Below are 14,012 nucleotides of genomic sequence, written 5' to 3'. Positions count from 1 at the left end.
GGTAGACCATTGGGAGCCAAAAACAAAAATCCTCCCAAAGCAAAAAAGATTCCTGCTGAAGAAGTACTGAGTGTTCTGTATTCGAGTAAGCCTCCAAGCCCTAGTCTAAAGGGCAAGGAGAAGATATAGGGTTTTTCTTTATGTTTAGCCTATAAACTATGAAAATGTCTTGCATAGTTATAGGCTCGCTTTAGTAAGTGAGCGATAAGTTCTAATATAGTTGGTCTATCCTATGTACCACTGTGACTCCTCCACGAAGTATTGTCTAGCCATTGGAATGTGTCAGCGGATGGGTATATAATGGCCTTCTTGGCATGAGTTTTTATCAATGAAATTTCATTAGTTCAAAAAAAAAATAAAAAAAAAATAAATAAATAAAAACATAGAAAAATATAAATAGAAAAGAAAATTGAAGAATTAGATGAAAATTGAAAACCATCACCAATCATACGAGCATCATATGGATATGAAATTATAAAAAGACATTAAATTTATACTTTCTAATGCTAATCAAAAGATATATTCACATAGGAAGAAGTTATTTATTTATTTATTATTCTTTACCGAAAATAAGATATTTACAAGCTCCAGCAACATTGAAGTAGTTTGATTGGAAGTATTAACATATACCTTCCAATAACACTATAGTATAGTTTATCATATCCTCTGCCTTACTTATTTCCAGTGGTCCCTGAAGCACTTGGCTGCAAATCCTCAACTTTTCCACAGAACAGATCTACACTTGACACAAACACCAATGAAAAACTAATTAATCATCCCGGTGGAAAAAAAAAAAATATATATATATATATATAAGCTCTTCTAATGAGGGATCCCTTTTTTTGATATTTTCTAGGAATTTGGTATTAAACCAACTTTTCGATCATATTTTGGTCTCTTAACCGTTCAGTTTTTAGGTCCTAATGTATAAATCACTTCAAATTTTCAGCCAAATTGATTATCGTTAAGGCATTCAAAACGGTGACTTAAGATTATAAATATAAACGGTTCAAATTTGATAGATTTAGTTCGTTCATTGATTTAATCTAGTTTGATCGATACCCTAACGATCACCGGCTGAAAATTTGCAGAAGTGATCTACCCATTAGAAACTAAAAACTGAACGGTTAAGATGCTGAAATGTGATTCAAAAATTGGTCTAATGCTCTATCCCTAGAAAAGAAAAAAAAAACGGTGACTTAAGATTATAAATATAAACGGTTCAAATTTGATAGATTTAGTTCGTTCATTGATTTAATCTACTTTGATCGATACCCTAACGATCACCGGCTGAAAATTTGCAGAAGTGATCTACCCATTAGAAACTAAAAACTGAACGGTTAAGATGCCGAAATGTGATCCAAAAATTGGTCTAATGCTCTATCCCTAGAAAAGACAAAAAAAAAAGGATCCCTCAGAGCAAGTGCACCCGTTGAGCTTGACCGGTCAAGACTATTCACTGCTCTTTTGCCTTGTATTTCCACTACTGAGGTTGGCTGGTCAGATACTGTTCACAAAATGTCACGACTAATCAAGTTTTTAGTCGAGTTCTTGACTAAAAACTTAACTAGTCGTGACATTTTGTGAACAGTATCTGACCAGCCAACCTCAATAGTGAAAATACAAGGCAAAAAAGCAGTGAATAGTCTTAACCGGTCAAGCTCAACGGGTGGACTTGCTCTTAGGCGGCAGCTTAGGCGCTGGGCGCTTGGTCACCGATTGGATTATAGGCTAGGCGATGGCTCTAATTGTTTGGCTCCTCGGTGGCTAGCCTAGGAGCTGGAATTTTTTTTTTTTTTTAGATCCTCGTCGACGAGGAAGTGAAGAAGAAGAAGAAAGGTACCGTCGTTGAGGAGGGCACGATGATGAGTCGGTGGTGCTGGTCCGAATGAAGCCGGATTGCCGGGATACTGGCTTCTTAATCAAATGTGGTGGTTTCCGGTGATTAACCCGTTGAGAGAGAGAGAGAGAGAGCTTTGTGCGTGTGATGAGAGAGTAGAGATAATTGAAACCAAAGAGCAATTTTGAAGAGAAATGTTGAGATAAAGACTGGAGATGAAGTAGAATGATCGGTGATTGATGAAAATATTGAAGATAAAGGTTGAAGAAGACTCATAGTGATGCGTGCCGATCAGACCTCTCTCCCTCAACATTTCGTCTACAATATCTATAATTCTATATTAACAATATTAATTGTTAAATGATAATAATAAATTAATAAGTATGGTTGTTATTATCTCATAAACATATTTTTTCCAACTTTCAATTAATTGTAGGACATAAATCACATAATAATCGAAAATATTATTGTAGGACTTTAATAATAATTATTAATTATTAATTTTATGTGATAAAAATAGTTAAAAAATTAAAAAAAAAATTAAAAGCCGCCTAGGCTCCTAGGCGCTAGTCCCCGGGTCACCGCCCGACTAGCGCCTAGCTTTTTTTAGAACCTTGGCTATATATGTATATATATATATATTGGACATTTTAAGAGATCGCTTATTAAACCAACTTTTTTTATCATATATTGGGATCTCGACCGTTCATTTTTTAAGACTCAATGTGTAAATCACTTTTGCAAATTTTTAGGCAAATTGATGACCATTAAGGTATCGAACTAGATTAAATCAATTGATGAACCAAATATATTCAACCTGAACCGTTCATGCTTATAATTGTAAATCACAGTTATGAATATCTTAACGATCATCAATTTGACTGAAAATTTGCATAAATGATCTACTCATTGAGACCTAAAACCTAAATTGTTGAGATCCCAATATGCGATAAAAAAATTGGTCTAATGAGGGATCCCTTAAAATGGCCAAAGAAAAAAAAATCCCTCACTGTAAATATATATATGTATATAAGCACTCTCAAACAACAGAATTTAGTGCAAGCTTGACTAACTTCCAATTCAAATTAACTTTTTCTGCAAAACTTGCAATTGTTCCAGGGAATTAGGTATTTTTCTTGGATAGATAGAAAAATTGTGACCGAGTGAGCTACCACTCCGGGGCCGGGAGTAACTTGGCTATGGCCCCTCCCTAAGGAATGTTTTTCACAATCTGGGGTTCGAACCAGGGACCTCTTATTAACAGGTGAAGCCCTACTTGCAGCCTAGCATGCTTCCACTAGACTGACCTAATTAGGTAAATTAGGTATTTTTCTTGAATAGATAGAAAAATGGTGGCCGAGTGATTTTTTCTTGGATAGATAGAAAAAAAAGGTATTTTTCTCACCATAGCATTGGTAGAGATCCCCAGTTTCAATTTTTCCCTCCTCCTACCCACAATCAAAGAAGATATAACTTTTCTGCATAAAAAACTAAAATGAAAAGAAATGAAATCAATTTTAAAGTTATCAACATTTATTTCATTTCATTTGAAGGAGAAATATAGAATGCACTACTTACACATCATTTCATTAGGTGAAACCAAACGGCCCATCTTTTAGAAAAGTCACCAAATCGATCCTGTAAAGGGAACAAAGAATATCTCATTAATAAAAATGGAATGTATATCTTCGAGTCATAGTGTCACATTTCTTATCGAACTTACGAACGCAACCAATTATAGTACGATCCATGAATTTTGTGTGTGATTAACCTCATCTAATGATTAAGAATAAAAGTAGCACGTAAGATAAAATAACTACCAAACATTGTCAACAGGTGAAAGACTAAAAGGAAATTATTGAAACAAAATTACAAAACAAACTAAGAAAATGCAATCCCACACTCCTACTATAACTACTAAATAAATCATAACAATAAAGTAAGTGCTTCAAAACTAGTGTTTAATGGTGTTTCGAAATATTAAAACTTACAATATGTAAGAGATTCAATTAGTTCAATGTGTGAAACATACTACATGTATTGACTAATTGAGTGGCTCATATCCTCGGAGTCTCTCTACTTTAGATTACGATAGAACTTTTATGTTTGAACGGTACAAACATCAGTTTCAAATACTTTCAAATGTAAATGTTTTATTGTGCTCTGTGTATAGAGACTCTGAGGATTTGAGCCATTCGATTAGTCAATACTTTCACTGTGTCCCACATATTAAACTAATTGAATATCTTACACCTCTCGTAACTAAGTTTCAATACTTCGAAGTACTATTGAACACCAATTACGAACTGACTGTTATATTTCTGCTACGCATGTATACATCTACTCCCTCTAGTACGACTTTGTATAGAAAATGTATCACGTACCCAAAGTATCTGCGTCCATTTTCGCCTCGAAAATTTTTCACTATCTCAAAGAAGATTTTGGGACATGCATCCGGGAACAATCTATATAGCTGGTCATTGACCTGTGATGATAATGCTCCAACTGACTGACATAGTATATTTCAGAGAACACCAATTAGATCATCAGATTATTTTGCAAAGAAAAAAAGAATAACAAGCAAGTCAAATTATACTTTTTATACTGAAATTATTTGAGGGGCCAGAGTCGACTTACATAATCTTGGTAGTGATGGGTGGCATTTCTCAAGTACCGAATTATACTAGGAGTTGTTGCATATGTGGAATGGGGGGAGGATCTATTACTATAAACATGCCAGAGCGGGTGTTGATACAGCATCGGAATGTCAAAGTTGTATGGAATCCTACGGTACCAGTCAATCATTGAAGTTTCTTGACTAGCCAGGGTCACATGACGCTGAAACACAGCGTCACTTCTACGTCGCAGTTCCCATACTTTATGGTATAGACGATTCCTGTCAGCACCATCGTAAAACAGAGGGTTGAAGTAGATAAAGTAACGACCTTCCTCCCTGTTCCATGAGAGAAAGTAATTAGTAGATAAAGTACGTCCTATCCGTATTCAGATGAAATCTTAATTAAGGACTGTAGTTAATGGTTAGTTCACTACTACATATATCATCTTTAGTGACAAAATTTATGACGTTTTACTCAAAAGAACATGAAAAGTCTTTATAGACTACGTTTTTCTGGAAAACGTCAGGGAAGACAAGCCATAAGAAAAAAAGAATGGTAGCGCAATAATTTGATGGCGTTTCCTAAACGCCATTGTTGACCTAAGCAATAATTCTACAGAGAATTGAAGGAGAAAGAAGAAGGTGAGAGAAAGGAAGTCGAACACGTGAATTCTTTCTAGATCGACTACATTCTTATTTCATCATATGATTGTGAACAGCAGAAAATCAACCTTTTATTCTGTAAACTGTTGATTGCTCTAGACAGACAGAAAACCGATTGAGAGCATACTGTTCGAACTAAAGTGAAAAGGAAACCCCAGAACCATCAGAAGAGAGGGAGGAAATCACCTGTCGGGACCTGTTCCCAAATTCCATGTCCCAATTTTGTCTCACAAATAATAATTTGTCACCTAATCACTAATCTACCAGCCCACTAACTCGGTTAACTCTCGTTTCAAAAAAAAAAATTCGTTGTCCCTTCTTGATTCATAATTTCAGATCGATTCTGAAAAAATAAATAAATAAATAAAAGAATTTCATATCTATTGAGCCTAGAAGAAAATGTTCATCTGAACGAGTAAACTCCTTCGCCCTTGCCTCTACAGTCTCATACCCATCTTTGTTTTAGGTCTCTTTGTCTCCTCCTTCATTCTCATTGTGGTCCACAACGGCACAACGCCCTCGATCTTCTTCATCTTCTTCCTTTTGCTCTCTGCCCTCGTCCTTGCTTTCATTGTCTGGAACACTCGTCATTAGGCAACCAAAGCTGCAGTCTTGTTCTTTCTCAACTCTGTTCCTGAGTCCAACCTTCGTGTGGCTCAGCATGGAGAGCTGGTCAAGATTACTTTGGAGATCTACCGATCCTTAATCCAAATGGGACGTTTCCCAATTTTTCAATCTCCTACAATTTTGTACTTTCTATTGTTAGCTCAATTTTTTTTTTATCTAGATTTGTTAGATCAGTTGGGTTCCTTTAAATGAAAATCTGAAGAATTCATTTCTGGATTTTACCAATTGCTGGGTATCTAGAGATTGATATAAACCTTGTCTTTGATAATCTGGGCCACTGTTAGAAAGAAAAAGGAAGAGACTTTGGATTGGCAGAGAGCATTTTGGTTTTGGTATTTTTGCTTGATTGAAGGAAGCAGTCATGATTGTCATGATGAAGTTTTGGAGTGTAAAAGGCAATGGATTTCAGAAAGCGGATGGAGAGTTTTGCACTTTCTTTCTCTGCTTTAATGGTGTACAGATAGAAAGAAACAGGGCGAATTTCGATGGGATTGGAATTTGGGGAAGGTGGAAAGAGAACATGATCAGAAGGTGACTAGTCAGAAACAGGGCCAATTTTGATGGGATTGGAAGAGAAGATGGGTTTTTGGAGGAAAGAACATGATCAGAAGGTGACAACGAAGGAAACCCAGGAGTCTTGCCAATATTGAGTTTAATTATTTGTTATTTTCAAATTAAAAATAATATAACTTAACAGTGTTAAGTTTCTATTAGTGGAAAAACACATGGCAGATTATTATTCGTGATACAGAATTAGGACAAAGAGTCCAGAGTCCAGAGTCCAGACAGGTGATAATTCCTCCCCAGAACCTGATTTGCTTCTTGAAAACTTGAAAAAGGTTGGGTTACTGCTTGAACTTGCTCGAGGTATGAAACTGAATCTTTTGGGTAACAACATATGCATTATTATACAATTACAGAGATAGTAAAATTGTAAAAAGGGACTCCACCCTACTTGGTGCATGCATTGCATATATGCATTCCTTAAAGTTCATGATTTATCTCCTTTGAACTTGGTTTTCATTTATAACGTTCCCCTACATTTTGAAAACAGACTACTTTTCTGAGTTTTCTCATTTATGATAATTTCATCGACATAAAAGATAAAACCCCAAGCTTATATAATACTATACTAGAAAAAAAGTTCCAAAAGTAATTTTTTCTCCAAAAAAAAAAAGTTCCAAAAGTAATATTAAAAATTAAGTTTTTCAAGTACCTTATGTTTCCTTGGAAAACATATCTCCGAAAAGATGGAAGAAGATAAAGCTTCAACGAATCAGGCCGATTCCTCTCTGGCATTCCTGCTGTCGCTGATCTGACAAGATGTTCAAGATCTTGCAAATCCCTCCTTAAACCATTTTCGAAATTATCACCTGCGCCCAAAAACAACAAACAAATTAATGTTAATCTTGCAGTCTGTTAAAAGTTCGTCTAGAACAAAAAGTTAATATGTTAATTCTGGCTTTTTCTGACACAATTTTCGATTCACATACCTCCAAAATTCATATCTCCAGTGAACTCTACTTCAAAGATTCGACGTCCAGGGTTATTTCCAACAATTTGTGAACGGATCCGGATAGATGCTCTAAGGTTGCCGTTGAATTGGCCTTTATCATGTAGCTTTTGTAAATGCTTTACAATGGGCCTACAATAGAAGAAGATTTTTTTTTATTTTGAAGAAAATTAATTGAACCAATTAATAGAAGAACCTTTTTTCTTTTTTTGGGGCCAAACAAACGCTATACAATGGATCTTTAACTTGACCTGGTCTTGATCAACAAATCACCAGTTCCTTAGTTAGTTGATTGAAAATACGCTGCTCATGTTTACATTGCTAAATGAAACCATACATATCTATCCCACATCATCTATATGAATCCGGCTCCTCTAAATTTACATTGTCTAAAGTTACGTAAATTTCATAAAATCACAGTCTTTCATCTAATCTAACGGACAAAAATGTGGCCATGTCAACTAATATAGATCTCTAAGGATTTTTATTATCTTTTCTACTAATTGACATTAACTTAAGCTGTTTATCTCAACTCAGGCTTCTCAACTCAGGCTTAGTTCTGTTCTTCAATGGAGATCTTCCATTGATACGAGAATGAAATTATTCAGAATGTTACAATTGCCTTTTTAATAAGTTTACACTCTGTTACTTGAAGATGAATCTGAGACTCCTTCAATTTTATGGGCTCTGGGTACTAATTTCCACTACAAATGAATTCTCATCTTTCATTCGAAGTTTGGCATATATCAGCATAGAATCATCAAAGCAAAAGATGATTGAACATTCATAAATAGGCTGCATAAAAGCAAATCGATGTCTAATAATTAATGATCACGAGGCCAATTAGAAACCCTCATCTCTTATATATGAAAACGGATAAACATCAAGGAGTAGAGGAATGGGTCCAAAGTCAAAATCCCTTTGTGATTGAATGGATATATGATTGCCAAATCAAATTCTTTCTTCGAGCAGAAACAAAACCACATAAATTTTTCTACAGTATTCAAATCTGAACTCCTATTTGATATTGTAGGGAGACTGAAAGAGAGGAAAACTGTTCAAAAAATAAGAGATTACAATTCTGTAGAGCAATTGATCCAATTTGTAAAAAATTTCATGAAATCTAGATTTCACATACAGTTCATCCATGTTTGTTAACATTTTTCTGGGGAGATGGAGTTAACGTTGACAGTAGAGTTAAAGATGGTTGGGAGGAAAAAAAAAAACCTAAAAGTTGACATGGCCACATTTTTATCCGTTAGATTAGATGAAAGATTATGATTTTATGAAATTTACGAAACTTTAGACAATGTAAATTTAGAGGAGCCGGATCCCATCTATATTACTACTTGATTTCTCTCAATAATTTCTGTTTCTTTTGGTTCTATGTTTGTATAAAATCAATGGTTGGAGGAGATACGGAGATATGATACATGTCATGGAAATGTTATTTGAAGAACAAATTAAGTAAGGAGACTGGCCGGCCTGGCAGATACAAAATATTTTTTTATGATAAATTTTCATTATATAATGTCCAGATAATAAGCATGTAAAGATCAAATTAACTCCATCAATGATATAGTTTTTTAATTATTATTATTATTTTTTTCGAAATCAACTTCAATTGATATAGTTGCTTTATCTTAACCATTAATCGAAAATTGCAGAACATTATTTTACTACCTGAAAACCGCCCTGAAGTCGTCTCCCACTCCAAGATAATATTGCTCACCATTGTTGTTATGAGAGTCCCAGAGGATCAGGTCTACTCGTAACCACTGATCGAAAGTCTGAAAATACAAAATAGCAATCTGTTGGATTCGGAAGATCTCTTGTAGCTCAACTAATTAAACTGCAGTGAAGGATGAAACCTATCACAAAGGAAATACAGGTTAAATACCTAGATAAAGAACCTTACCAGTCGACGATCTATATGTGCCACGACTCCACCGTTGATACGGCCGTTCATTCTGGGTTTTCATTAGCTGCAGCAAAGGGAAGATGACCAATTAGGATGGTCGACGACGTCCTCGATCATCCTCTGGCTACTGCTTCATCAGACACCGTTGCGTTAACTTTCTGTGTTTCTTTTTTTTTGGCTGACACTTTTGGGGTTTCTTGAAGGGGCTATTGTAGCTGCACAAGAAATTACTCTTCCCTGTCACTAATTTCCTTGTTAGTTCTCTTGAAAGTCTTTCTTTTTTTCCTTTTGTTTTTCATGAAGTCCCTTTCACACTAACGGTAACTGTAACGGTAACGGAAGCTGCAACACCACCTAAGGTTGGTGTGTGATCGGCGCACACTCTATACCATATCTTAAAGTCTCTTTTGGTTGGCGGAAAAGAAATTGATTCCTTGGTCTCTCCTATAAATATGAAAAAGTAAAATTTTCACTAGTTTCCCTACTAATGTTTGGGAAGGCCAAAAAAGTAATCGGAAAAGGTATTTTACTTTTTTTTTTATGATATTTGGTTTGTGCATGAATAGGAAAGTATGTAACATCAATTTTTTAATAGTATCCTTATTATCAAAACATAAACAATTCAAGATTTAAAGTTTTTCTTTTTTGGATAAAATTGGTTATAATAACCTTTAAAATGGTCTATAGAGTAATCAATGCAGTAGCTCATAGGCTAGCTAGTATAGCTTTTGATGATAACTATACATCAGTTTGACTAACTATACATCAATTTGATTGTAGAATGCATTCCGGACATTCTACAATCAAATTGTAATTAGTCTATTTAAGGCCTCATTCAATAAAGATAATTATTCGATTAAAAAAAATGTAGGGAAAGTATATGGGAAAATGAATCCAATGGAGTGGGAGGATCCATTTTTCCCCATATTTTCCCTTCATGAAGGAAGTTGTTCATTTCTTTGGGCATGCCAAACACAGAAAGAATAAATTTCTCTTTCCAAACTTTCTATTCCTCAAACCAAATGAGGCCTAATTGTAAAAAGAATATTGTAATACTACAAAATTCAAGATACAAACAAATACTGAAGAAAAAAGAAAATGGAGCGGTTAATTGCCACCCTCCCATTTTTTTAATTCATCATATGAACATTTGACTGATGAAAAACTATAGTATCCAAATGCAAAATGACTAGTAAGTACACTAATTTTCTAAACTCCAAATCTGTAAGGAAAACATAAATACATAACCAATTAACAAAATTCATTTTGTAATTGATATAAGAAATGAAAATACCTAAAGAGCTTGCTCTACTAGGGTTGGGAGAGCACCATCTTCGGCCTCTCCATATCTTTCTCCACTCTCAATGGAGAACTATTCCAGTATCGTCTTCGATGTCGGCTATTTTACATATGACGTTTGTCGTGCCCTGTATCAGGTCGGGGTTTGCATCTTGGCCTGTGATAACTTCTTCTTCTCCAAACCACTCTGACCCTACCTTTGTTCAATGGGGACACGCAGAGGCTACACTGCTTTCCCAGATAGGGTTGGCACCGAGAGTCCGGCGTCTTCGGCTAATTCGAGCGCGTCTAAAATCGGCGTTGTGCGGTTTTGGTTTGGTGGTGGGGTGGATGAGTGAGTTCTATTTCAACCCAGTTCCCTGGTGCGCTGGAGCGGCAGCTGTCGTTTGTCTTCGCTGCATCCTAGATCGAGGCGGTGATCCGGTAACAAACACTGAGCGAAGTAGTGCCAGGGGTCTGGGCGGGCTCCTCGTTCCAAAGGGTGGCGTCGTCTTGGTGGGACCTAGATGATCTTTCTTCAGCCAAGGGAGGTGGAGCAACAGATGGGATCGACGTCAGAAATGGTCGGGGTGCCCAAAGGAGAATTATATAGGCCCGGGCCTCTCCTTTGTTGGATTGCTCAAGTAGGGTTTTTGGTTGGGCCTTCTTTCTTGGGGATTTGCAATTGATGTATGAGCCCAATGCTGTTAGGGTTTGCATCTAGGATCCAGAAGATTGTTTATGGGTCCAATATTTTTTGGCATTTTGGAATGGGTTTTTCAGCTATTCAGGTAGAAGATTGCTCTCTATTCGACGTATTATTTTGTGTGGAGTAGACAAGGTCAGTCACACTACCGCCGGTTACTTTGATAGAAGGTTACCATTTATTCGACGCATATCTTTGCGGGGAAGTATGATCGACCATACTATTGGTACCGTTATACATAGCTCGGATTCTATCTAGTGCTTCATCAAATGCTTAAGTGCATCACTTAATCTTCTTACTAGGTTTTATTTCCAATGCTTTGTTGCATCTAATATTGTTATTGTTATTTCATATTTCGATGTAGTTTCAACATCTATAAGTTGTAATATTTCTTATTATTATTTTCAATAAAGTGGTTGACTATTACTCTAAAAATAATATATATATATATATATATATATATAACCAATTAATTAAATACAATAGCAACTTAAATTCTTATTGGATAACATTAATCTTCATCTTCTCTACCCAAATCTGAATTTATTGTTATTATTTTTTTGTACCATAGTGTTAACTTCATCTAAATCTTTGCAATACCCTTTGTGAACACCAAAATTAAAGATTTAAAGCACAAAAAAAAAATCATTCTCTTCTTCATTGTTCACAGTTGTTAACGTACTAATCTTTTGACATAGATTGAAATAGACGAACAATGAAACTAAAAGAGAAAATAACAAAAAAAAAGTAAATCAGATTATGATTTTGTTAGAAAAATATAATATATTTTAGTCTTTTTATTGGTATAAATTAAATACAGATCTTCGTTAATTATTTTTTTTTAAATGGATATGTCACATAAGAATATTTCTAGAAAAGAAAAATGGCTTAGATGAGTAAATTTAATATTGACATCAAAATGTATGGTGTAATGAATAAGTAGGGTAAATAGAGAAAATGATAGGATGGAAATAGCTGCACCAAAAAGAAAATTTTTATTGTTTTATTTTTGAAGCCACACGTACGAAAGTTTTGCATGATACTATCACAACAAATAGATTGTGTGACAGCCCAATAAAAAACTTCCATGTGGATATTATTAATTAACAACTAAGCCATCATGTTTTTTTTTTTTTATCCCCACCCCACATTACTAATTCTTGGTACCAATGAGATTTGAACCTGCGATCATCACTTTATTAGTCAGGTCAACTAACCAACAACTATGATTTACCAATAAAATCAAGCCAATACATAAATCCATGAACTACATTTCCGGAAAACTCAAAATTATAAAAAAGTGACTACTACCATCCTGAGCAGGAAATGAATATGGATAGTTTACAACCCAAACAAAATAGAGAAAAATTCAGTCACCGTCCCCAAACTATGTTGCCGAGGCCAATTTGATACCTGAACTCTCAAAAGTGTCAATGTGATATCCAAAGACATATTTTGACATCAACGTGATGCTTCCATCTAAAATTTGTGACGGTTCCGTTAAAAAAGTGACGTGGCAAGCACATAAAGACCAAAAACAAAGAAAAGACCAATGTACCCTTTTCTTTTGTTTATTCATTTCTTTTTCTTTTTCTTATTCCTTCTTCTTCTTCTTCTTCTTCTTCTTCTCTGATGATCTGGGAACTTTCCCAGAAAATTTGACATCATCATCATCATCGACTCATGCTTAAGCCTACTTTACTACTACCCCAGCTCCTCTTATGCCCATGAAGAGGTGGTCTTGGGGATCTAAAGGGGCTGCCTAGATTCGAAAACACCGTAAAATCTAGAGGCAAAGTTGGGCTTCTAACTGAATCAAAATTTGTTAAACCTATAGGACTCAACCCCACAAACAGACTAGGGACAATGAAAAAAAAAATTGCTTTTCAGATTTGGTCTAAGAACATCAAACTGGAAATGTGACTCAGACCGAGCATTAGAAATTGGCATATGCCCCATTTGGTGTTGATCTTGATCCTTTTGAGTTGACCTGGTCCTCTTCCTTAGCATTATCTCAAAATCCCCAATTAAGCACCAAAAAGTCCTCTTTTTCTGTATCAAAACCAACGATGTTCAAATCAATACAAGAACTAATCAACAATCAATAGCTTATAGTCATCCAGAACATCACAATCCATGAGCTACATTGTACAAAACAAATACAACAAACACGATTAAACCTCTCACATAACATCAACCAAATTCCAAAAATCCTTCACAAAACCGATATATTATAACTTGAAGCTCAATCTCTCACCTTCACATAAGAAAACCCAATTCGGAAACCTCCTTGCAATCTTTGAGCAAATGTCCTCTTCCCCAATTTCCTCATCCTCTCCAGCCAAAACTTGTCACTCACCACCGACGTCATCATCATCATGGTCATGGAGGTCATCGAAATTGAGAGGGCTCAGGAAAGGTAGATCGAGAAGGCGAACGAGAGGGGTCTAACGACGGCTGGTGTGGGCTCATATCAGGTCGGCGACGGGCAAAGCGATTGGGGAGTCAAATGAAATGTTGGGCCCAATGAGCTCAGAGTTTTTTGGTGGTTTGACGTTGAAGTTGAGGTTGGGAGGTTGTCGTCGGAATCGGCGTCGGATAGGTCGATGAATTCCCAGAGAGAGTCTTGATCGGAGTCTTCGAATTGCAAGAATTCGAAATCTTCGAAGCTACTGATGGAACTTGCCATGGTTGATTTTGGTTTCCAATTTGAGGATGAAATTTGACTTTGCCCTTAAAATTTGTCACATGTATGACACGTGATCATTTTTAACGGAACCGTCACAAATTTTGGACGGAAACATCATGTTGATGTCAAAATATATCTTTGGGTATCACATTGATACT

At 35.5% G+C, this 14,012-nt stretch overlaps 1 protein-coding gene across 4 annotated transcripts; it reads right to left on the bottom strand.

The window, feature by feature from the left end:
* Positions 1-568: 568 nt before the first annotated feature.
* LOC112190241 lies at positions 569-9,401 on the bottom strand. Of its 4 annotated transcripts, XR_002932314.2 has the most exons (9): positions 9,179-9,401; positions 8,944-9,050; positions 7,241-7,392; positions 6,964-7,120; positions 4,478-4,793; positions 4,225-4,349; positions 3,419-3,478; positions 3,246-3,330; positions 569-736 (listed from the first exon to the last, which is right to left on the bottom strand). XR_002932314.2 is itself a non-coding variant. In XM_024329667.2 (8 exons), exons 1-7 carry the CDS (start codon positions 9,227-9,229, stop codon positions 3,430-3,432), a joined length of 957 nt encoding a protein of 318 aa, XP_024185435.1. In that variant the 5' UTR covers positions 9,230-9,401; the 3' UTR covers positions 569-741; positions 3,419-3,429. The 4 variants fall into 4 exon arrangements, 3 of the variants coding, with proteins under 3 accessions (XP_024185435.1, XP_024185434.1, XP_040371690.1); XM_024329667.2 differs by lacking the exon at positions 3,246-3,330 and having other exon boundaries at positions 569-741; XM_024329666.2 differs by lacking the exon at positions 3,246-3,330.
* Between the last annotated feature and the right edge of the window lie 4,611 nt (positions 9,402-14,012).

Source organism: Rosa chinensis, chromosome 2 (assembly GCF_002994745.2).
Source record: "Rosa chinensis cultivar Old Blush chromosome 2, RchiOBHm-V2, whole genome shotgun sequence".
Taxonomy (NCBI): domain Eukaryota; kingdom Viridiplantae; phylum Streptophyta; class Magnoliopsida; order Rosales; family Rosaceae; genus Rosa; species Rosa chinensis.
Note: the sequence above shows the minus strand (reverse complement) of the source record. Positions and strands in the feature narration are given on the sequence as shown.